This window comes from Eumetopias jubatus, unplaced genomic scaffold (genome assembly GCF_037043125.1).
Source record: "Eumetopias jubatus isolate StellerSeaLion01/CBP00866 unplaced genomic scaffold, mEumJub1_p1.0 scaffold_12, whole genome shotgun sequence".
Taxonomy (NCBI): Eukaryota; Metazoa; Chordata; class Mammalia; order Carnivora; family Otariidae; genus Eumetopias; species Eumetopias jubatus.
Window position 1 is genome coordinate 71,988,621 of NW_028274818.1, and position 21,243 is coordinate 72,009,863.

The 21,243-nt window shown below is 52.0% G+C and overlaps 1 protein-coding gene across 1 annotated transcript in view; it reads right to left on the minus strand.

Annotated features, from left to right (window-relative positions):
• Positions 1-21,243, minus strand: part of NLRC3 (NLR family CARD domain containing 3) — a 32,416-nt gene that overhangs the window by 4,185 nt on the left and 6,988 nt on the right. Inside the window, exons 2-19 of the mRNA XM_028117547.2 lie at positions 17,356-17,447; positions 16,894-16,955; positions 16,420-16,603; positions 14,572-16,321; positions 13,512-13,598; positions 10,729-10,812; positions 10,179-10,262; positions 8,655-8,738; positions 7,270-7,353; positions 6,678-6,761; positions 5,908-5,991; positions 5,306-5,389; positions 4,695-4,778; positions 4,130-4,213; positions 1,972-2,055; positions 1,472-1,555; positions 531-614; positions 28-111 (exon numbers count right to left, since the gene is read on the minus strand). Coding sequence (XP_027973348.1) covers positions 28-111; positions 531-614; positions 1,472-1,555; positions 1,972-2,055; positions 4,130-4,213; positions 4,695-4,778; positions 5,306-5,389; positions 5,908-5,991; positions 6,678-6,761; positions 7,270-7,353; positions 8,655-8,738; positions 10,179-10,262; positions 10,729-10,812; positions 13,512-13,598; positions 14,572-16,321; positions 16,420-16,579 — 3,089 coding nt within the window. The 5' untranslated portion in view covers positions 16,580-16,603; positions 16,894-16,955; positions 17,356-17,447. The remainder of the gene's footprint in view (positions 1-27; positions 112-530; positions 615-1,471; positions 1,556-1,971; positions 2,056-4,129; positions 4,214-4,694; positions 4,779-5,305; positions 5,390-5,907; positions 5,992-6,677; positions 6,762-7,269; positions 7,354-8,654; positions 8,739-10,178; positions 10,263-10,728; positions 10,813-13,511; positions 13,599-14,571; positions 16,322-16,419; positions 16,604-16,893; positions 16,956-17,355; positions 17,448-21,243) is intronic.

Consider the following 21,243-nt stretch of genomic DNA (forward strand, 5'->3'; position numbering starts at 1 on the left):
AGGCAGGTGCTGCTGAGCCCCACTCACTTGATGTGCTGGAGGCCATGGTTTCCAGACAGTGCAGTGGCAACGAATATTGCCCCGTCCATCCCCAAGGAATTCTCTTGAAGACTAGGCAGAGAAAAGATGGAGACACCACCGTGAACCATTCGGTATGTTAGAACCCGCCCCAGGAAGCAGCCCTGCATTATCTTGGGGGGCCGTGGAGGAAATATGCACTTCTGGGGATGATTTGTTCACAGCAAGGGGGTGTTTACCCCTGAGACCAGTGTCTACAAGTAGCTGGGTGGTCCCATCCAAGTGCCATGGAAGGGGCAAGACCGAAAATGCAGATGTTAAGTGACTTAGCTCTGGCATAAGCTAGACAGAATGAACAAACCCATCTGCAAGAGGGACTCTAGTTGTCAGAGCTATTTATATTTGGAAGGAAGCAGCTACAGAGGAAATCAAGAGCATCTCCTCTAATGGGGGAGGTTTCAGCAGAGAAGCCTGCTGCTCTGGGATGCAGGTAGGTCTCTATAGCCACTCACTTGAGTCTTCGGAGACTTGAGTTCACCTTCAGAGCATTTGCCAAGGCTTTGGCTCCGGCCAACCCGATGGCATTTCCTCGTAAGCTGTCCGGAAAGATAAGAAGCCTAAGGCACAGTGTCAGCTGTGGGGTGAAAACTGTACCTCTTCTGATGAGCATGGGCTCCTGGCAGAGGCAGCATGGACTCAGCAACCCTGGGGGTGAGGTTGCTTCTTTCTCACTCCTGGGTGCAGAGTGGAGATCGGACAAATTTGGGTGGTTTGTTGGAGCCCTCCCCCTCCTCCATCCCAAAGAAAGGAGAGTGGGGCTGAGACAAGAAAGGCAACACTTCAGGGCGCCTGGGTGGCTCAGTCGGTTAAGCGACTGCCTTCGGCTCAGGTCATGATCCTGGAGTCCTGGGATCGAGTCCCGCATGGGGCTCCCTGCTCGGTGGGGAGTCTGCTTCTCCCTCTGACCCTCCCCTCCCTCATATGCTCTCTCTCTCAAATAAATAAATAAAATCTTAAAAAAAAGAAAAGAAAGGGAACACTTCATCCCGCGGTCCTCACACCCTCAGCATCTCAGGACCACAGGAGCAGGGACGACTGGGACATGCCTGAGAGCCCCACTGAGCTTAACCCCCTCCCCCAGGAGTCTGGATCTTCTCATTGTCTGAGGTCAGTGGCCAGGGACCCCTACACAGGACCTTGGGACGTGGACAGCCTAGGCAAGGCTGAGGAGAGCAGGTCCTCAAGGAGAGGAGGCCCAACAGTGTGACTCCCAGGGAAGAGGTGTGCAGTGGGAATGGAGAAGCTGGGGCATGCTTGATCTAAAGGATGACGTTTAAATGATTTGTGAGTTTCCGTGTAAATTGACTTTTTTTTTTCCTTCCATATCTTCATTTCAAATCAACAGCTTGGTTTCTTGGGGCAAGAGACTATAGCCAGAGACTGGAATACTTACTCGAGAATCTCCAAGGTTCTGTTCACAGCCAGGGCGTCCCCTAGCGCCTGGGCCCCCCGGGAGCCAATGGAGGCCACCTGCAGACTGGAGGAAGAGATGCAGTCAATGCGGACAGGCGGGGCCTCGCCAGCCCGCACCCTGCCTGACCCAGCATCCACGCATACTTGTCCTTCCTTTTCACCACCCCTGGAATTAGTGCTGAAAGTGGCAACACAGCACTGAAGGTTGTTGGCCCGTGATCTGTCCAAGGAATGCTGCGCCCCCTGTGTGCACTGTCTGAAGCCTAGGACAGAGATCTGGATGCTCCAGATACAGCAAGGAGAGCTGGCCTCCTGTTTGAGGGAGAACACTCCCCGAGCCCCTACTTCTTAGCTTCCATATGTTCGATGTCCCAATTGCTAACACTAGGAAAATCAAACACACCCTCCTTGACTAGAAGGCAAAACTGATGTGTAGTGTGCGGGCCGGCCTTCTGGGCTGCTGTGCACGTTAGCACTTACTAGAGCGCAGTGAGGGCCGTGTTGGCCTTGAGTGCGTTGGCCACTGCAGAGGCGCCTTCATCCCCGATGGCGTTCTCCTGTAAACTGAACACAGAGCGTGACCCCTGGGCTCACAGGGCACCACGCTAGCACTGTGGCAGGACGTGCTGAGCTTGGACCTTCTAGATTTCATTCGGACCACACACACCATGGACTAGATTTCCCAGGGACCTTCTAGATTTCCTTCAGACCACACACACCATGGACTGGACTCCCAGCGTTGCGTTGGGGATAACCGTCCCCAGGGCCTCCTACTTAACATGCAGAGGGCTTTGGGGTCTGCATGAACCTGGACCATCAGAAGCAAACAAGAAAAGGGGTACATGGAAAAGGGACAAAAAAGGATGTGCCAGCCAGAGAATTAAGCCAAGGCCTTCTATCCCTGGGCAGTCTTGCTGGTCAGTGTTTTACATCTTTTTTTTTTCTTCCCTTCCACATTGGAGTAAAGTAGTAGGCCCTAGGGCAGTCAGTGGCTAAGAGTTTAGTTCAGGTGGGCATCAGTGTGTTTAGGGGAGAGTTTGCGTTAATAATTTTAACACATTTGAGTGTGTATTTTGTCCACACAATTGTACAGGCCCAGGACCGTCTCAGGTGAGGAGTTGTGATTGAATGAGCAGGCACCAAAGGCCACGTGCCGACTGCACGGAGGACCCCACAGGGTCTCTCACCCCTGTGTCATCACAGAAGCTGCCAGAAGAAATAGGTCTAAACCAAAACCTGAAGGGTGGCATGGGGGAGAGGGTCTGGCACATCTGCAGAACCCAAATCCAGGCAAGTCGCTGGCACATGAAAAGAGGCCAAGGAGGTACAAAGGAAGCAGGTCCTTGGGGCCTTCTTTGGAAGCCACACTAAGGGTTGGCCTTCACTTGCAGGCACTGGGCAGCATTTAAGTCTCTCACCCAGGACAGGGACAGATTTACGTTTTGGAAAGATATTTGGCCAGCAGTGTGAGACGGTGGACTGGGCATAGAGGTGTTGCTGCCGTGACGCAGGTGAGTGATGCCGCTGGCCATGGGGGCGGAGGGAACCGGTGGGACGTTCGGAGGAGAGCCGCAAGCGGGAAGCGAGAGCAGAGGTGGTATTTCTTGCTTGCACGACTGGCTGGTTCCATTCATGAGGTGGGGATGGAGAAGCAGGCTTGTGCGCAGGGAGTTAGAGTGGTTTGAAGTTCCCACGAGGCCCCCAAGGGGAGATGCTGAGGGGGCAGGGAGGACATGGGTCTGGAGCTCAGGAGAGAGGTCTGGGGGATAGACGTGGGGGTACCAGGGCTCTGAAGGCAAGGAGCCTGGGAGAGAAGAGCTTCTGGAAAAGAGATCATTCAAGGGAAGACGGCCTAGGACAGAACCCTAGGGAACACCAGGATGTCAGTCAGACAGAAGAACAAGCCAGAGGTGGGAAATCCTGATGAAAGACAGAGTTACCCTTCGACCCAGCAGTTCCACTCACAGGTGTGTAACCACGAGAAGTGAAAGCACACACCCACACAGAAACCTGTGCACGAACGCTCACAGCAGTATCACTAGCAAGAGCCAAACAGTGGCAACAACCCAAATGTCCATCAGTGGATGAGTGGATAAACCCAGCATGGTCTATGCACAGTGGACTAGGATTCAGCCATAGGAAGGAAGGAAGCTCTGATTCATGCTGCCGCCCAGGTGACCCTTGAAGAAATGACACTAAATGAGAGACCTCGGTTGAAAAGGCACCTACGGTATGAATCCATGTGACTGAGACATCAAGTGCAGGTGACTCCATAGAGACAGAGCAGACGTTTGGTTGCGAGGGGCTGGGGCGTGGGGGCAATGGGGAGTGATGGCTAATGAGTCTGGGGTGTCTTCTTGGGGTGATGGATTGTGGTGATGGTGATGGTTGCACGACTGTGAATATACTAGAAACCAATGAATTGTGCACTTTATATGGGTAGTTTTTGTGGTACCTGGATTGTGTATCAATAAAGCTATTGGAGCAGATGAGAATAGAAATGTTCCTGCTGGCCTTAAGGCAGAGGAGGCTGTGTGCTGAGGGTCTCTGGCCCAAGCCATGTGCCTGGTGGACACCGAGGTCTCAAATGTCCTTGCTCCCCTGTCCTTCCTGCAGCCCCTGCAGAGGCCCCACTTACTCGAGGCTGGTCAGGCTCCTGTTGAGCTGCAGTGCTTGTCCCAGGGCCTTGGCAGCACCGGCCTGGATGAAATTCCACTGCAGGCTGGGCAGAGACAGACACATGTGACCACGTGGCCCAGGGCAGAGCCCAGGAGGGTCTGGAGGCTCCAGAAAGAGGGGACTTCTCCCAGGAGGGTCTGGCAGCAGGAAAGGAGTCCTTGCAGGACAGGGTCCTGGCCACTGATGGGCAGATCTCTTGCAGCCTACCTCAGGTTTAGTCAAAAGGGGTCTACAAGCACTCTCTCGTTAAGGGTGGACACAGGGGCAGGCTCAAAGACTCCACATGGCCCCTGAATGAAGCTTGGGACACTTGGAGGCATGGCATGGGTGCCCACCTCCCACCATTGGCCTCTCTGTGGATCAGCCCCAGGAAACAGAGCAGGTGGCAGGGCACAGCCTCCTGGAGGCCCCCAAGGCTGTGTTGTGGAAGGGCCCCAAAGCCAGACTCATTTTCCTGCCTGAGCTGGTGTGATGGCCCTGCAGCTCTGCAGAGGGGATGGGGTGGGGAGATGCCAGAGACTCACTGAAGGGATGTGAGGGCCTGGTTTTCTCTCATTGCCACCGCGATGGCCTGGGCACCCTGGTCGTGGAGGAGGTTGGCTGTCAGGCTGGGAAGAGGGGAACAGGGGTGAGTAAGCAGGAGCTAGCTGGCCGTTGAACCCCCTTACTTACCTGGGAATCTAGCTCCCCTCCTCCCTGAGGACCGGCCTAGCTCATGTTTATTGAGCACTGGTGTGTGCCAAGCATGTGTCTTACGCTGTTGTACCGAATCCTGACAGGCGCATGGAGAAGGGGCCCAGGTTCAGCTCAGTGAGGTTCCAGGACAGATCACCCACCTGATCCCTGTACGGCACTACCCCTGAGGCCTGGGCCCTCCCACATCGCCGTGGGGAGGGGGGCGAAGGGCAGGCAGCATCCCCACAGACCTCATCCACAGGTAACGTAGGACGTGAGAGTGGAGGAGTTGCCACCAGAGGCCAGGTCTCCTGGCTACCCCTCCCCAACCAGGTCCTTCTCCAGCCTATAAAGTGGCAAGGCCATGAGGACCTGCCCTCCCCATCCCCAGGGTTCCGGGTAAGCCAGGCCCTCAGCTAAAGGGGCGATGGGAAGCACAGCCTGCACCCCACTCACGTACTCCAGGTTCTTCAGGGTGCTGTTGATGCAGAGAGCTCGAGCCAGTTCCCGGGCTCCCTCTGAGCTGATGGAGTTTTCTCGCAGGCTGGGGAGAGAGAAGACCCTGAGCTGCTGACCAGACGTGTGGGGACTCTAGGGGAGACAAGCCCCGGTGCTCAGACCTTTCGAGCCCAAGGAACCTCAGGGCCTCTTGAGTGATCAGGGCTGAGGTGTGAAGAGCCTCCAGCAATCCGGACTCCCATGGCTAGCCCGCCAAGCGTCTCCCCTGTTGGACTGCCGATGGCGGGACCCATCAGGAGGAGGAGGATCCATTGACAGGCCCTCAGAGGTGAGGGGGCTGGGGGCAGGCTTGGCTGCCTCAAGGGCTGGGGCACCAGAAGGGAGCAGCAGAACTGGGGAGCTGAGGGCCCCAGCTGTCCCCTGCCCTCCTGAGAGAGCAGGCAGTGTGCGGGATGCCAGGCCCCAGAACCAAGCTGCCCAACCATAGATTATCTTCAGAACAGGCCCACAGTGGGAGGTGTGGGCTTTTCTCCCAAGTCCCAAAGTCCTTTCAGACCCCTTGGCCAAAGGGAGACCCCGTCTGGAGAGGGAAGCGGGACTTACTTGAGGCTGACGAGGGTCTTGTTGGCACAAAGGGCCCCCATCAGTGCCGCCACCCCTGCATCACTGATGGAATTGCTCTGCAGGCTGCAAACAGAGGATGGGGCACGCTTGGGGTGGCCATCCCAGGACTCGCAGGGAGCACTGCTCCAGCCTGCGGACTGCCGGCATCAGGTTCAACAGAGCTGGGGAACCCTGGGAGCAGGTGCCACCCCACACTGCTCTGCTCTGATCATCCCTTCTTCCTGTCCCCATTCCCCACGTTCCAGACCTTGGTCAGGGCAGGGTCTAGCATAATCAGCCTCAAAGCTCAGACTCTGCCTTGATTTGAGTGGCTCCAAATAGTCCGGGGTCGGAGTGTGTGTTGTGTCTGCAGCCCCCAGAGAAAGTCGTGCAGCTGAATCTCCCCGCTGTGGGGGCAGCACTGAGCTCCCCCACCCCCCACCAAGGCCATTGCAGCCGACGCCCTCTTTAGCCACCTGTGCCAGGTTTTCAAGGGCACTCAGTGCTTGTCACTCTGAAAACTCCACAATCAACACCAACCACAACTGCCTAGGGAAATGGGGCTGGTGGGGTGGGATGGAACAGTGAGGTGGGCATGGAGAGAGACTGAGATCACAGCATGCCCACTGTTGGTGGTTGGTTGGGTTCTGGCAAAGTCATGGTCCTGACTGACAGCCCTCCTCCAGGACCCGCCCACCTTCTAGATGGGGAAACCAGGGGAGTCACCCACTGCCCGCGGTCACTTCTAGAGGGTGATCAGGCAGACTCACTCTAGGCTCTCCAGGCCCTGGTTCACCTTCAGGGCCTTAGCCAGGGCCCCGGCCCCTCCGTCGCCAATGCTGTTACTGGAGAATCTGTAAGAGATGAGACAAGGATGAGCTGGGTTTCTGGAGCAGCCTGGCAGGGGGGTGGCCTGGGATCAGGGTCAGGGAAGCGCTCCAGGGCTGTGCTTTCTCTGTTGTGTTAAGGGTGCCCAGTGTAGAGCTTGTTCGGCTTGAGTCTGTGGCTGGTCGCCTCTGCAAGTGACTCCCTATGGCCTGTAAGACATCGAGGTAGCAAAGTACTTGACTCCTTAGCGGGGGGGCAGGGCCAACTCTTGTGATACTTTATGTGAAGGTAGCCAGGAAGTGTTGGGAAGGCAGTAAATTTAAGTCTGAGACAGTCCCAATCCTGGGAATCTGGAGTCCAAAGCCAGCTATCTTGCACCCATACTACCATCCATCCGTCCATCCGTCCGTCCGTCCATCTGTCCATCCATCCATCCATCCATCCATCCATCCATCGTGCTCACAAATATTTATGATGGGCTGGGCATTGTGCCAGTCACTGAGGATACAAATTTCGCCTTTCTGCATTTCTCACATGAGCTCCTTCAGACTCCTGTTCTGTTTCAGGGTATCTGCCATCTGCTGGGCTCCCACAGGCCCGATGGTATTCTTCTGTAGGCTGTGGGAGAGGAGAAACGTCTTTCAGCAAAGCTGGCCACAGCCATTCCCACGCCAGGGACAGTCTGGTTCGAGGTGAGAGCTCAGAGACTACTCGAATGCCCTCTCCATTTATCACAGCATTGGCAGAGTGGTCTCTAGGAAAGGTCTGTGGATTGTTGCCAAAGTGATGTCAGCAGACTGACATGGTTCTGGGGGCCATCGGAGGCAAGGACAGCTGGGCCCTCCCTCGTCAGAAACTGGGAAGTGATCAGAGAACATGTAATACCCAGCAGCCTCTAGAGTGGCGACTTCCACATACGAGTCCCTCCAGCTCCTCACCCAGTCAACCCTCCCAACACTCAACAGTCTACCTCCCTCTAGACCAACGAGCAGCCTGCCTCCCAACCCTGCAGTCCTCCCTAGGGCAGACCCTCCATTTAGGCCCTTCTCCAACAGCTACTTCCCTTTATACTAAATCTGGAGGAGGAAGATGTTGCCAAGAGCCCCTGTGCCCTCCTAGGAAGACAGGCAGGGCAGGACCCATCTTGTGTAAGGCTAAATACAATGTAAGCAAAAGGGAATTTTCCCTGGTTCCAAAAGGGAAAGAGACCTTCCTTTCCCTTACAGTATTTCTTTGGGAAAACTTGCAGTGGTAAAGCTGTCCCTTTGAGAAGTGTGTAAATCTTTTTTAAAAACTAAATAAACCTCTTGCCAGATTTACAGCTTATAGGGACCATGGAGCCATCTCTTTGAAATGTACACATTAAGGAAGATAGCATGATTCTAAGTTGTCATAAAGATAGGGGAAGTTTGGTTTTTTCCTTTGGATAAAGGCAATTAGTAAACAGCTGGCCACCCCAGCTACCAGGCAAATTTAAAGAAAAACTATGTGCAACAAATGGTGCTGTCCAGTCCTCTTACTTGAGGACAAGTTATCTTGAAACGCACATATCATGGATTGTATCTGCTTGGCTGGAGAAAAAGGCGAGATTTTTTTGTCTTTGCCGTCTCGTTGGTAGGTAGCCAATGATGTACACTGCAGTCTAGTTGATTATTCAAATAATTAAACTGTTTCATTCTTTACTACATTTGTGGAGAGGATTCTCTGCATTGGCAGAAGGCTTTATTTTTAATAATTTTCCAACACTTGTTCTATGGAAAACAGTGGACATCAAGATTTCCAGGGGCCATCCAGATGGGTCAGAAAGCCTCAGGCCATCTCCCCAATCATCCTTCCTTGCAGAAAACAGACAGAGAGACCCTTGGAGGAGGAGAGGAGAGAAGAAGGGGGTCCCTCTGCTGGTCAGCATGTCCACTTACTGCAGCACAGAGAGGGTCCGGTTGGCAGCCAAGGCCTCAGCCATGGACCTGGCACCATCATCCCTGATTGAGTTGCTCTGGAGGCTGTGGAGTCAAGGAAGAAGTGCATCAGCAAAGGCGTACATGAGGGTGCCCAGTGGTGGCCTTAACCTCTACGGCAGTGTTACCAAGGCCCAAGGCATGGGGGGTGGGCAGCTGTCTGCTTCATGCGCTTACTGCACACCACACAGGATTTGGGAAGAGTTGGTTCTTTCCAGTGCTGCTCTGGCCTGAGGATTCCCTCTGGATTTCTAAGCATTTGTCTGTTGACTGAGAACAAGGTGCCCAAGGCATCTGGATAACAATAACTAGGTTATCAATAGTCTTGATTACAGCTAAAAGCCACAGCATCCAAGTGTTGACAGGGATGTGGAAAAATTGGAACCCTCACCCATTGGTGGTGGGAATGTAAAATGGGGCAGACATTGTGAAAACAATCTGGCAGTTCCTCAGAAGGTCAAACAGAGTTACCATATGACACAGCAGATTCCACTGGTCTGTGTCTGCCCCAAAGAAATGAGGACAGGTACTCAAATGTGTGTGCATGAATGGGTGCAGTAGCATTATTCACAAGAGCCAAAAGGCGGAAACAACCCACATGTCCATCAACCGATGAATGGGTGAATTCTGGTCTGTCCATACAGTGGAGTATGGCTCAGCCATAAATAGGAATGAAGCACTGATACCTGCCACAACGTGGCTGAACCTTGAAGACATGACACTCAGCGACAGGAGCCAGACAAAAGGGTCTTACTGAAGGATTCTATATATAGGAAATCTCCAGAGTAGGTAAACATAGACACAGAAAACAGCAGGCCCTGGTGGCTGCCGGGGTGGCGAGGGGGGCAGAGAGCAGAGAATGGGAAGTGATTGCTAATGGATACAGGGTCTACCTTTAGGTGATGGAAATATTTTGGAACCTGACAGAGGTGATGAATGAACAACTGTGAATGTGCTAAGTGCCATTGAAATGTATACTTTAAAATGGTGAATTTCACCCCACTAAAAATAAATAAATGAAAAAACAAATGACAATACACACTCAACTAAGGATGGATACAACCACAGGCCCCTAAAAGCACAGCAAACCACAGCAAACCATAGGAATATTCTGGAAGATGGGCTTTTCATTGTCCTAGAAAACACCTCAGGGGAACATTCTGACACCATGGCCTTGGCGGTTTCCCACTCACTGGAGGACAAGAGGTTTTCCTCGTAGATTATCTTGCCTTTCCATTTCTGTACAACCCCATCATCCTTCTCCTCAATCCCCTGATTTGGCTGTAAACACAGGGCCAATGACCAGGGAAGAGCTGAAACCTGAAAGTTGTGTAGGATACAAGATCATGTAGTATCCACCTAGATGGGAGCCAGTATAGCATGCCCGCCATTTTGAATCATCTCCCACTCCATGGTTGGCACCTGGGAGAGGGTTTTCTGGGTCCTCTACTGGTTACACCAGGACAGGGAGCAGATGGAACATACCTCAGAAAAGCCAGAGTGCGGTTAATCTTCAGAGCATCTGCCAAAGCCTTTGCCCCTTGAGGTCCAATGAAGTTACTGCGGAGGCTGGCGGAAGGAAGAGAGAAAAAGAACTGTTTTTTGTTTGTTTGTTTGTTTTAATCCAATTCCCAGGGAGGGAAAAAAAGAACAGAAATTACATGACCTTTAAATCTATGCTCCTTGAAAATAATGTACTGGGGTTTAGGATTTCATGTTTTGCCGAGATCCTTATTTAGGTGAACAAGTAAGGAATTTCTCAGTATGGCCCCATGTGATGGGGCAAAGAAAGAAGGATCTGATGGACTTGGCTTGGGCCAGGTGTGGAGAGCAGGGAGAATAACGCCAGCTTCAGGGCCAAACTTCTGGTGCCTCCTTGGGCCGGTCCCAACAGCTGAGGAGGAGCCAGGATTTTGCTTGCTCAGCTGTCCTTCCACCCCACCCAGGGGAGAGTGTGGTCCAGGTGACTTCACGAGATGGCTCACAAGCTGTCCGTGGCCCAATGGTGGAAGGTTGGCCTATGTGTCCTACTTACTCCAGAGCAGTCAGACTTCTGTTGACCAGGAGAGATCTGGCCAGAGCTTTGGCCCCTTTGTTACTGATCTGGTTCTCAGCCAAGCTGCGCAAGGAGAAGGAGAGGGGTGGTTATTGCAGGTCTGTAAATCTCATTGCCTCTTCCTCAACACCAGGCTTGTGATCCAAACCTCTCGGTTTCACCAGCATCATGAGGCCCTGAACACAGGTGGCGATGAGGTGAGCCCTGGAGCGGAAGTGCCCAGCCCAGAAAAGCCTCTGAGCCAGGTAAGGTAGGGCCAGAGTGGGGGGGGACAGACCCTCACACAGGCAAAGAGTCACAGGGCAGAGTTTGGCCAGAATCTGGCACAGAAGCTTCTACACCAGCAGTGCCACAGAGAGCCTTGGCAGTTACAGAAATCTCCCGTGGAGATCCCGCGCAGTGGTGTGCTGCAAGAAACAAAATACAGAAACACTGACGTGTAGCATTGGCCAATTTCCGTGGTGTAAACACTCTCCCACGGCCAATTTCAAGCACTCCCAGCTTGCAGAAGTTCCCAAAACTTGAATAATCTGCTCTCATGAACCAGTGGCTGAATTCATAGTTCTGGCTCTCCACTGGCCCCAGCCCTTTTTCTAATACAAGAAAGGAAGAGGGTACTTATTACAGAACTAACTTGAAAGTAAAACAACCAAAAACCAAAAAACACTTGTGTCTGCCCTAAAAGGGTGATTTCAGGAATAAGCTGGTGGATCATGTTGCTTCATGGACCCAGTTTCAGAAATGGTGGCTAGTTGAGATTTTTTACAGTTTCTTAGGCATTTAAAATTGTGGAGCATCCCCAGGGGATACAGTTAGAATCCCCAGTGCTTTTCAAGCTGTGTTTCAAGGGCTCCTGGTGTTCCTTAGAAAAGCCTCAGGAGCCCCTAGAGGCTGAGGAGGAATCAAGCACCCCTCTTATTTCAATCCCAGCAGCTCCCAGTTGCCCATCTCTTACTGGGGTCCTGCCTGATAGACCACTTTTAAAAAGGCTTCTGTTGCTTAAACTTTGAAGACCATTCATCCAGACCACCTTCTATATAAACGTTCTCGAGTTCTAGAGCGCCTCTGTCCCCCTCCACCCAGGACTTCTATAACATTTTATAAGTAATATTTCATGAGCCATGTGTGTATTCTGAGCGGTGCCTTGGGCATTTTACACAGGGATGTGGCCCTGAGAACCAACTACAGGGAGGTGAAGAAGCACATGTGGCCATCAAAGAAATTTGGGGCTTTTGTTCAGAAAACATTCTGAGCGTTAACCAGACTCCTTTATGCAAAAACACTGGAAGTTGACTATTTTGCTGAAGCCTCCCATGAAGGAAAAAATAATGAATAGTTGTCATTATCATGTTTCTTTCAAAGGGATTGCATTTATATCTCTGGCTAACAAGTCAAAGAGAACCCTGCTTAGAACGGCTAGCCCTTGTACAATCTGTGCCTGGCCTGTCCTCATACTTGCCTTGTATTAACCTGTTGGAGCTGCTCGACAACCCGAAGAGGTAGTTAGTGTGCAGGAAAGGGTTAACCTTGCCCCCAGTTCCTGAAAGCTGACCTTTGTTTACCAGGGGGACTTGGGGCCCCACAGTAGCAGCTTGACCCCTGGAGGGGCTTCCCTATGGGCAGTGAGGTATGTCTCCCATGCCCAGCCCCCCATGAAAACTGCCCACAAGCCCGGGTGAGCCTCGCTGCCGGGAATGCTTGGTGGTCACCCGGAGAGGGAGGCACTGTGTATATGACTACACCAGGAGGGACAAGTGAAAGCCTGCCTGGTCTCCCCAGGCCTGCCCCACGTACCTTCCCTCTGCAGATTTTCATCTGTATCTTTTTGGTGTGATGAACCACAACCGTGGGTACAAGAACTTTTCTGAGTTCTGTGAGTCCTTCTAGTGAATCATTGAACCTGGAGGGTCATGGGGACCCCTGGACTCACAGATACTGTTTTCACCCCATTTTTATCCTCTTTAGGCAGAGAAGTGACAGTACAGGGCCATATAGGGCCCACCACTCTCACTGCGGTCCTTGGTGACTTGTTTTTGCTCCTGACCCGTTCCACATTTGTTTTTGTTTTCTCAGATAAAGATGATTTCAGAACCCGGAGGGAGGCTTACATGAAGATGAAGAATTCCCCTCTGGATCCTATGCTCCAAGCTCATCTCCCTAGTTCTAGCTACCCCCAGATCATCACACCAGTTCAGCTCCAAACCCGGGTGTTACTCAGACTCAGAAATGTTATCACAAGAAGAGATTTCACAAACACAAAAATCTCTTCTGCTGTCAGCATATAGACTTTTGTCTAATTACAACTTTAAAGATGCAATGTTTAAATTGTATTTTTTGCATTCATTTAAATAAAACTTTAAGTTTAAACTCATTTTTTAAATTAAAAACTTTAAAATTTGATTTAAAGATGTGATCCCGTGCCTCTGATACTGTTTTGAGGGTCAACTTTGAGAGGATGTTAGAGAAGACTGGGCCTGGCACCACATCCGAACATAGAGTATTCAGAGACATGCTTCCATGTCCATGATAGCCTCTGACCCTCACCCTGTCCTTTCCCTCTTCTCACAGATGAGGCACCTGAGCCTCTGGAACTTTCTGGAATGGGTAGAAACAAGCAGCATGTATCCTGAGCCACATGCTTCAAAGGCACCTCTCCTTGAAAGCACCCCTGGCCGGTTGAGCAGAGAGGAGGATGGGAAAGGAGCCCCAGACCCTGTGCAACAGGTGAGCATCCCGGATCGGGTCTCCTGGGTCAGCGTTACCTGATCCTTTGAATGCGACAGTCCTTCCCACTCAGCACACTGCCCAGCAGTTCCATCACGGGGTCCTGGAACTGGTTGTTGTCCAGCCTGCGGAAGGAAGAACGATGATGAGTGGTATCAGCGCCCGCAAGCAGGTGGAGCAAGGCGCTGGCAAAGGGCCGTCATCACAGCCACAGAGGTGCCCAGGCCAACGTTTCCATCGTGATGCAGCCCCCGCTGTGTGGCTCAGGGGTCTGTGCTAGCACACCCACCACGCTCAGTGTTTTCCCGTGAGGGTGGACTGGGAGGCTCAGTGTTTTGAGCCCCAGGATTCCTACCCGGAGGGGTGTCTTCCCAGCAGCCCCGCACACCCTGTGAGTCTATGGGACATGGGTTGTTAGCTCTCCTTCTCCTGAGGATGTGGCATCTACTCTCAGGTCCAGAATGGCCCTGGTCTTATAGCCTTCCTAAGGTCCAGAGCACTGGGTGGACGCTGGGCTGGGGGTGGGGTGTGTGGGTGTGGCCTCTGTCAGCACTGGGATGGTTCACAGGGTGTTGGAGGTTGAACTGTGTTCCCCAGAAAGATAGGTAGGTGTTCTGACCCCCCAGTGCCTCAAAAATGTGGCCTTATTTGGAAATAGAGTCATTGCGGATGTAATTCGTTAAGATGAAGTCATTCTGAGCGGACTAGGCCTGTAACCCCACATGACTGGTGTGCTCAGCAGAGGGAGCACTACACAAAGACCGAGACACAGAGGAGGAGTCCGTGTGCCACAAAGATGGGAGTAATGTGTGGACAAGCTGAGGATGCCAGCAAACAGCACACACTAGAGAGGCAGGAATGATGTTCCCCTACAGGTTTCAGAGGGAGCTCAGCCCTGCTAACAACTTGATTTTGGACTCTGGTCTCCTGAGCTGTGAGAGAGTAAGTTTCTGATGCCTTAACCCATCCATGTTGTGGTCCTTCTTTATGGCAGCCCCAGGATGCTGACCCAGGGGCGCGTGGTGGAAGGGAGGAAGCTTCCGGGACCTCTGCTCCACCCCCCACCGCACACCTGGTGAGCCCAGCCCCAGCGCCCACCTCAGGCTCCGGCAGTACAGCAGCTGGGGCAGCAGGCTCTGGAGGACACCCTTGCTGAGGCGCAGTGACAGGTTGGCCTCCCGGGCGCAGGCATCCGACACCTGCAGGAGATAGGCCAGGGCGGCGCGGTGTTGGGGGCTGGTCAGCCCTGCCAGGCGCCCGCTCTCCATGGCCTCCTCCACGCTGCAGGCCAGCTCCGTGTGCTGCAGCTCGTGCAGGCAGTGCAGGATGTTGACCGCCCGGGCACAGACGGCCACGTTGGGGCGTAGGCAGCCCTGCAGGAGCTCAGCCACCTGGGCCCGGTAGCCCTGGTGCTCCCCCTGGGCCAGCAGGGAGCCCGCCAGCAGGGCGTTGACCTTCGGAGACAGAAGTCCTGAGAGGAAGCGCAAGAATACATCCAGCCGCCCGTCCTCAGCCTGCATGGCCCTCTGGGCCGCACTCCGGAAATGGGTGAGGAAGCCGAGGCGGGGCCAGGACACGCCACCCTCAGTGAAGAGGTCAAAGATGGCCCTCTTGGACGCACTGTAATAGTACGCGGCCGCCACGAACTCCTGCAGGGACAGGTGGGTGAAGCAGTAGGCTGTCGAGGAGGCCAGGGTCTCTTCCCGCCGCAGGAAGCAGCCGCACAGGGCGCTCTGCAGCAGGGCAAGATCCACGCCAAACGCCTTCAGGTCCTGCTCGTAGAACACGTACTTCCTCCTGACCAGCCCATGGAAGGCCAGCCGACCCAGAGTTCCCACCATCTTGCGGCTGCTGTGGGCCACCTGCTCGATGCGAGGGCTCGCCTTGCCCTTCTCCTGCCCGTCCCCACCAAGGGCCATCCTGAAGTACCAAGAGTAGAGCTCGCACAGGGTCCTTGGAGTCCACGGCTCTGCATCCTGGGGCCCCAGCTTGCTGCGGCTCAAGTGACCCAGTGCCGACCCTGCGAGCCGGCAGAAGGCCGGGACCGTGCACATCAGGTACAGGGCCCTATCGGCCTGCACCTGCCTCAGGACCCAGTCTGAGAGGGTGTGGTCCTCGGGGAACATCTCCTCCAGACACACCTTGATCTCTTCCTCAGTAAAGCCCCGGATCTCTGTCATCCGGTCCACCAGGCCCCCCGGGATCTGGCCAGCCACGCCGGGGCGGGAAGTGACCCAGACAGAAACTTCTGGGAAGAGGTTGCCTCGGATGATGTTGGTGATCAGATGGTCCACCTGGATCTCCTTCTTGGGGTCTGTGCATGCCACAGTGTTGGAGAAGTCCAGAGGCGTCTTACATTCGTCCAGGCCATCCAGGATCAGGAGGATTTTGGGGAGGGCTGCTGCCACCAGGCCAGACTCCCCAGTGTGCGGGAAGACGGAGCGGATGAGTCTGTCTGCAGACAGCTTCTCGTGGGTGTTGAGATCTCGGAAGGTCAAAGGTAGCACCAGAGAGAAGTCCTTGCCCACCTGTCCCTGGGCCCAGAGGTGGACAAAGTTCCTCACCAGGGTGGTTTTGCCCACGCCAGCTACCCCGATGGTGATGGAGATTCGGGGTGGGATAGACACTCGAGATAGAGGCAGGAAGAGTCTGTCCAGGGCGATGATCTTGGCCGGGTGCCAGCCCCCACGTGTGGTCTCCACCTGCGTGAAGTCATGTTCCTTCAGCTGCAAGTCTGTGAGCCCCTCCACCAGCAGGAGGTTGGTCAGCCTGGGCGAGGGGCTGCTCAGCTCCGGGCTGCCCTTCGCCCTGTTCAGCAGAGCCTCCTGGCACTTCTGTATCCTTGAGTCTGTGGGACAGAGACCAAAGGGGAGGGCTGGGGAAGATGGGGGAGGGGAGGGAGGGGTGAAGGGGGGAGGGCGGGGGGAGACCCTCCCATCTGCCTACCGTCACTGTGTGGCGTCCTGTCTGCAGTCTGTGGGGCCTGGGAGCCCTGACTGCTCTTCCCAGCCAGCAGGTCCATGAGGGCTTTCACCTGCCCTGCCGGGGAGCCGGGGCCTCGGCCCTGGCCTGCCTCCCCACTCGTCCGCACCTCCTGCTTCCTCATGGAGTCCGGGATTGCTGCCAGGAGCTGTGAAGAGAGGGCCTGAAGTGCTGTGTGCCGTGTCACCACCCTGGCCTGGGACAGGTGAGTGGGCCTCCAGGGACAGGGAGGCATCCACTCTCTGTCCTTCCCCAGCCTGCTGGTGGCCCTCGGTCTGGCCTCCACGAAGGGCTTGGAAGTGCTGTTTGTTCCCAGACGGTGAGAGGTGCCCCTGACGCCAGGAGCATGGCTCAGACATGGGGGGGGGGCAGTGGATCAGACCCAGGGCTAGTGGATCAGACCCGGGTCCGGGCTGGATCGTGAGCTCTGCCACTTACCAGCTGTGTGACGCTGGGCAGGCCGCCTAAGCTGCTGGTGCGGTGGTGTCCTCATTTGTGACCTGGAAATAGACAAGAGGGTAAGTGCAGTTCCGCTCACACGAAAGGGCAAATGAAGGGTCGATAGGTGGAGCCCAGGGGGCTCTTAGGACAGTGAAGCCACTGTGCACAGTCCTACAGTGGTGGGTTCGTGCCATGGTACGCTTGTCCAAACTCCTACAGTGGACATCTCCAGGAGTGTTGCTGTTTATCTCAGTGTTTCCCTGGGTCTCCTGACCCTCCGCAGCACTGTTTTCCACAGCCACAATGAGGTGGAGCACCTGCTCACATTCCTTTTCCTCTCTGAGGATTTGAGTGAATCCTGTAGCCAAGGCTGGCTGCCCCCATGTGTCCCTCCCTCAGCTAAGGTGGACACTGGAACTGGAGGACCCCAAGCCCAACCTACCCCCTTCCCCTCCTCACCTGCAGCGGGCGGGATGTCCAGCCCACGGCAGCCCCTCCGCTGGGCCCCACGAACTCAGGGGGTGGGGGTCGGCCATCCCTTGTCCACAGGTCTAGGGGAGAAAACAGGACACAGCCCTGGGCAGAGGTCCCAGCTAGTGCTCCAGGTGGCAAGAGCTCACTGAGATGGGTCTGACCCATGCCTCCCAGCCCTGTGGTTCTCTGGGTCTCAGTGCCAGTCACTTATGAGGGGTCAACTGGCTGAGCCCCAAGGGTGCAACAGTCTCCCTGCCCTTGTATTTGCATTGGGCTTTCCTAGCGTTTTAACTCAGGATGAACCTTTTTACCTGGAAAATGCTGAAAGAAGCTCGGCGACAAGTAAAATAGCATTTTCCAGCCATTCTGTTCATAGCACTGTTGAAGAACTAACTAGCGCAGTGAATTCAGGGTAGATGGTGTCCAGCCCAGCCGGGGGAATCTGGGAGCATTAGTAGAAGGCCAGGCAAGGCCACGCTCCTTATACTTCCTCAGATCCTCTCGCTGTTCTCACGCTTTTGTTCTTCTAAGCGTCAAAACCGGGGAGAGAAGAAACCAGATTTGGGACTGAAATCATGTTAATGTGTATAGACTGGTGTGGGTGTCATTGGTCTTCCTTTAGATCCTTTAGTAAAACTGTTTTCCCTCATGTGGATCTTGCCAATCCTATTTGTATTTAGATATTTTTAAATATTTTAAATTTTTATTTATTTATTAGAAGCGAGAGCGAGCACAGGCAGGGGGTGGGGGAGGGGCAGGGGCAGAGGGGGAAGCAGGCTCCCCGCTGAGCAGGGAGCCCGATGTGGGGCTCGATCCCAGGACCCCGGGATCATGACCTGAGCCGAAGGCAGACACTTAACTGACTGAGCCACCCAGGCACCCTGAGGAAGGCTTTTTTTAAGCAAGACATAAAATCTTGGATCACAAGGGGAAGACTAACAGACTTGCCTTAATTTAAAATTTCCAAATAACGGGCGCCTGGGTGGCTCAGTTGGTTAAGCGACTGCCTTTGGCTCAGGTCATGATCCCGGAGTTCCGGGATCGAGTCCCACATCAGGCTCCCTGCTCAGCAAGGAGCCTGCTTCTCCCTCTGACCCTCCCCACCTCATGTACTCTCTCTCATTCTCGCTCTCTCAAATAAATAAATAAATCTTTAAAATAAAATAAAATAAAATTTCCAAATAACATTAAAAGCCATCAATCAAATTGAAAGAAAAACCTCAAGCCAGGAGTCAACCTTTGCAATATACATGAAAGAGCACTAATATCCATAATATAGAGAGAGCTCTTGTAAATCAATAAGAAATAAGTAAACAAATAGAATTATTTGGATACAGACAGATAATTATGGACACAGATAGAAATAGAGAAAAGGATACAGATAATTCATGGAAGTATAAATGACCAAGACATTGAAAAGATGCTCATTCTCGCTAATGATCAAGAAAAAAACAAAACAATGAACTATTTTTCTGACATATTTTTCTATAATCTTCTGACAAAGATTATAATGACATAACAGGCTACATTGGTGAGAATGTGGGAGTGGTAGGAATCATAACACAGAGTTGGTGAGAGGGTAAATTAGTATGATTCTGGATCATATTTTACCATTATCTGTTGCTATTAAATATCTTTTTACCCAGAAGTTCCACTTCTGGGAATTTATCCAAAGAAATAAGTGGATAAGTGCACAAAGATGTGACCACAAGGATGATCCTGAAGCATTCTTTGTAACAACAAGAAGTTGAATGGGAAAGACCTAAATTTTTGTTCAAAGAGGTTTGGTAAAATTATTCCAGGAATAAATTCCTGAATTTATTAAATGATTAAATTTATTAAATTCCTGAAATTTGTTTTCTGTTGAGGATTTTTGCATTAATGTTCATAAGGAATATTGGTCCATAGTTTTCTTTTCTTGTAATGTCTTTGGCTTTGGTAGACCTGACCTCATAGAATGAGTTAGGAAGGGGTGCCTGAGTGGCTCAGTTGGTTAAGCCTTTGGCTCAGGTCATGATCCCAGAGTCCTGGGATCGAGCCCCGCATTGGGCTCCCTGCTCCGTGGGGAGCCTACTTCTCCCTCTCCCTCTGCCTGCCGCTCCCCCTGCTTGTGCTCCCTCTCTGTCAAATAAATAAATAAATAAAATCTTTAAAAAAAAAAGTGCCCTTCTTAATGCTCATTGCCCATGTAGCCCATTCCCCACCCACCTCCCCCCATCACCCCTCAGTTTGTTCTCTATCACTAAGAGTCTCTTATAGTTTGTTCCCCTCTCTCTCTTTTCCCCCCTTTCCATATGTTCATCTGTTTTGTTTCTTAAATTCCACATATGAGTGAAATCGTATGGTATTTGTCTTTCTCTGACTTATTTCACTTAGCATAATACCCTCTAGCTCCAACCATGTCATTGCAAATGGCAAGATTTCATTCTTTTTGATGGCTCAGTAATAGTCCATTGTATATATATACCACATCTTTATCCATTCATCAGTTGTTGGACATTTGGGCTCTTTCCATAGTTTGGCTATTGTTGATAATCTGCTATAAACATTGGGGTGTGTACCCCTTCAAATCTGTATTTTTATATCCTTTGGGTACATACTTAGTAGTGTAGTTGCTGGATGTGGGGTAGTTCTATTTTTAACTTTCTCAGGAACCTCCATACTGTTTTCCAGAGTGGCTGCACCAGTTTGCATTCCTACCAACAGGGCGAGAGGGTTCCTCTTTCTCCGCATCCTCGCCAACATCAGTTGTTTCCTGTGTTGTTAATTTTAGCCATTCTGACAGGCATGAGGTGGTATCTCTTTGTGGTTTTGATTTATATTTCCCTGATGATGAGTGATGTTGCGCATCTTTCATGTGTCTGTTAGTCATCTGGATGTCTTCTTTGGAAAAGTGTCTATTCATGTCTGCTGCCCATTTCTTAACTGAATTACTTGTTTTTTGGGTGTTGAGTTTGGTAAGTTCTTTATAGATTTTGGATACTAATCCTTTATCAGCTATGACATTTGCAAATATCTTCCCCCATTCCATAGTCTGCCTTTTAGTTTTGTTGACTGTATCCTTTGCTGTACAGAAGTCTTTTATCTTGATGAAGTTCCAATAGTTCATTTTTGCTTTTGTTTCCCTTGCCTCTGGTGCTGTGTCTAGTATGAAGTTGCTATGACTGAGGTCCAAGAGGTTTCTGCCTGTATTTTCCACTAGGATTTTGATGGTTTCCTGTCTCACATTTAGGTCTTTCATCCATTTTGAATTTATTTTTGTGTATGGTATAAGAAAGTGGTCCAGTTTCATTCTTCTGCATGAGGCTGTCCAGTGTTCCCAACATGATTTGTAGAAGAGACTGTCTTTTTTTTTTTTTTAAGATTTTATTTATTTATTTGACAGAGACAGAGACAGCGAGAGAGGGAACACAAGCAGGGGGCCTGGGGGAGGGAGAAGCAGGCTTCCCGCAGACCAGGGAGCCCGATGTGGGACTCGATCCCAGGACCCTGGGATCATGACCTGAGCCAAAGGCAGCTGCTTAACGACTGAGCCACCCAGGAGCCCGAGACTGTCTTTTTTCCATTGAATATTCCTTCTTGCTTTGTCAAAGATTAGCTGACCATATAGTTGTGGGTCCTGTAGTTGATTTTTTGTAGGGAAAAGTTTAAATTCCTTCCATGTTTTCTTTTGTGTATATATTATAGCTATTTTCTTTGTGGTTACCATGGGATTACATTTAACATCCTGAAGTTCCAACACTAATTTGAATTTATACCAGCCTAACTTTACAACATACAAAAACTTTGCTACTTTACAACTCTATCTGACCCCTTTTGGTTATTGGTGTCACAGTGTTACATCTTTATACATTGTGTGCCCTCAAACATAAA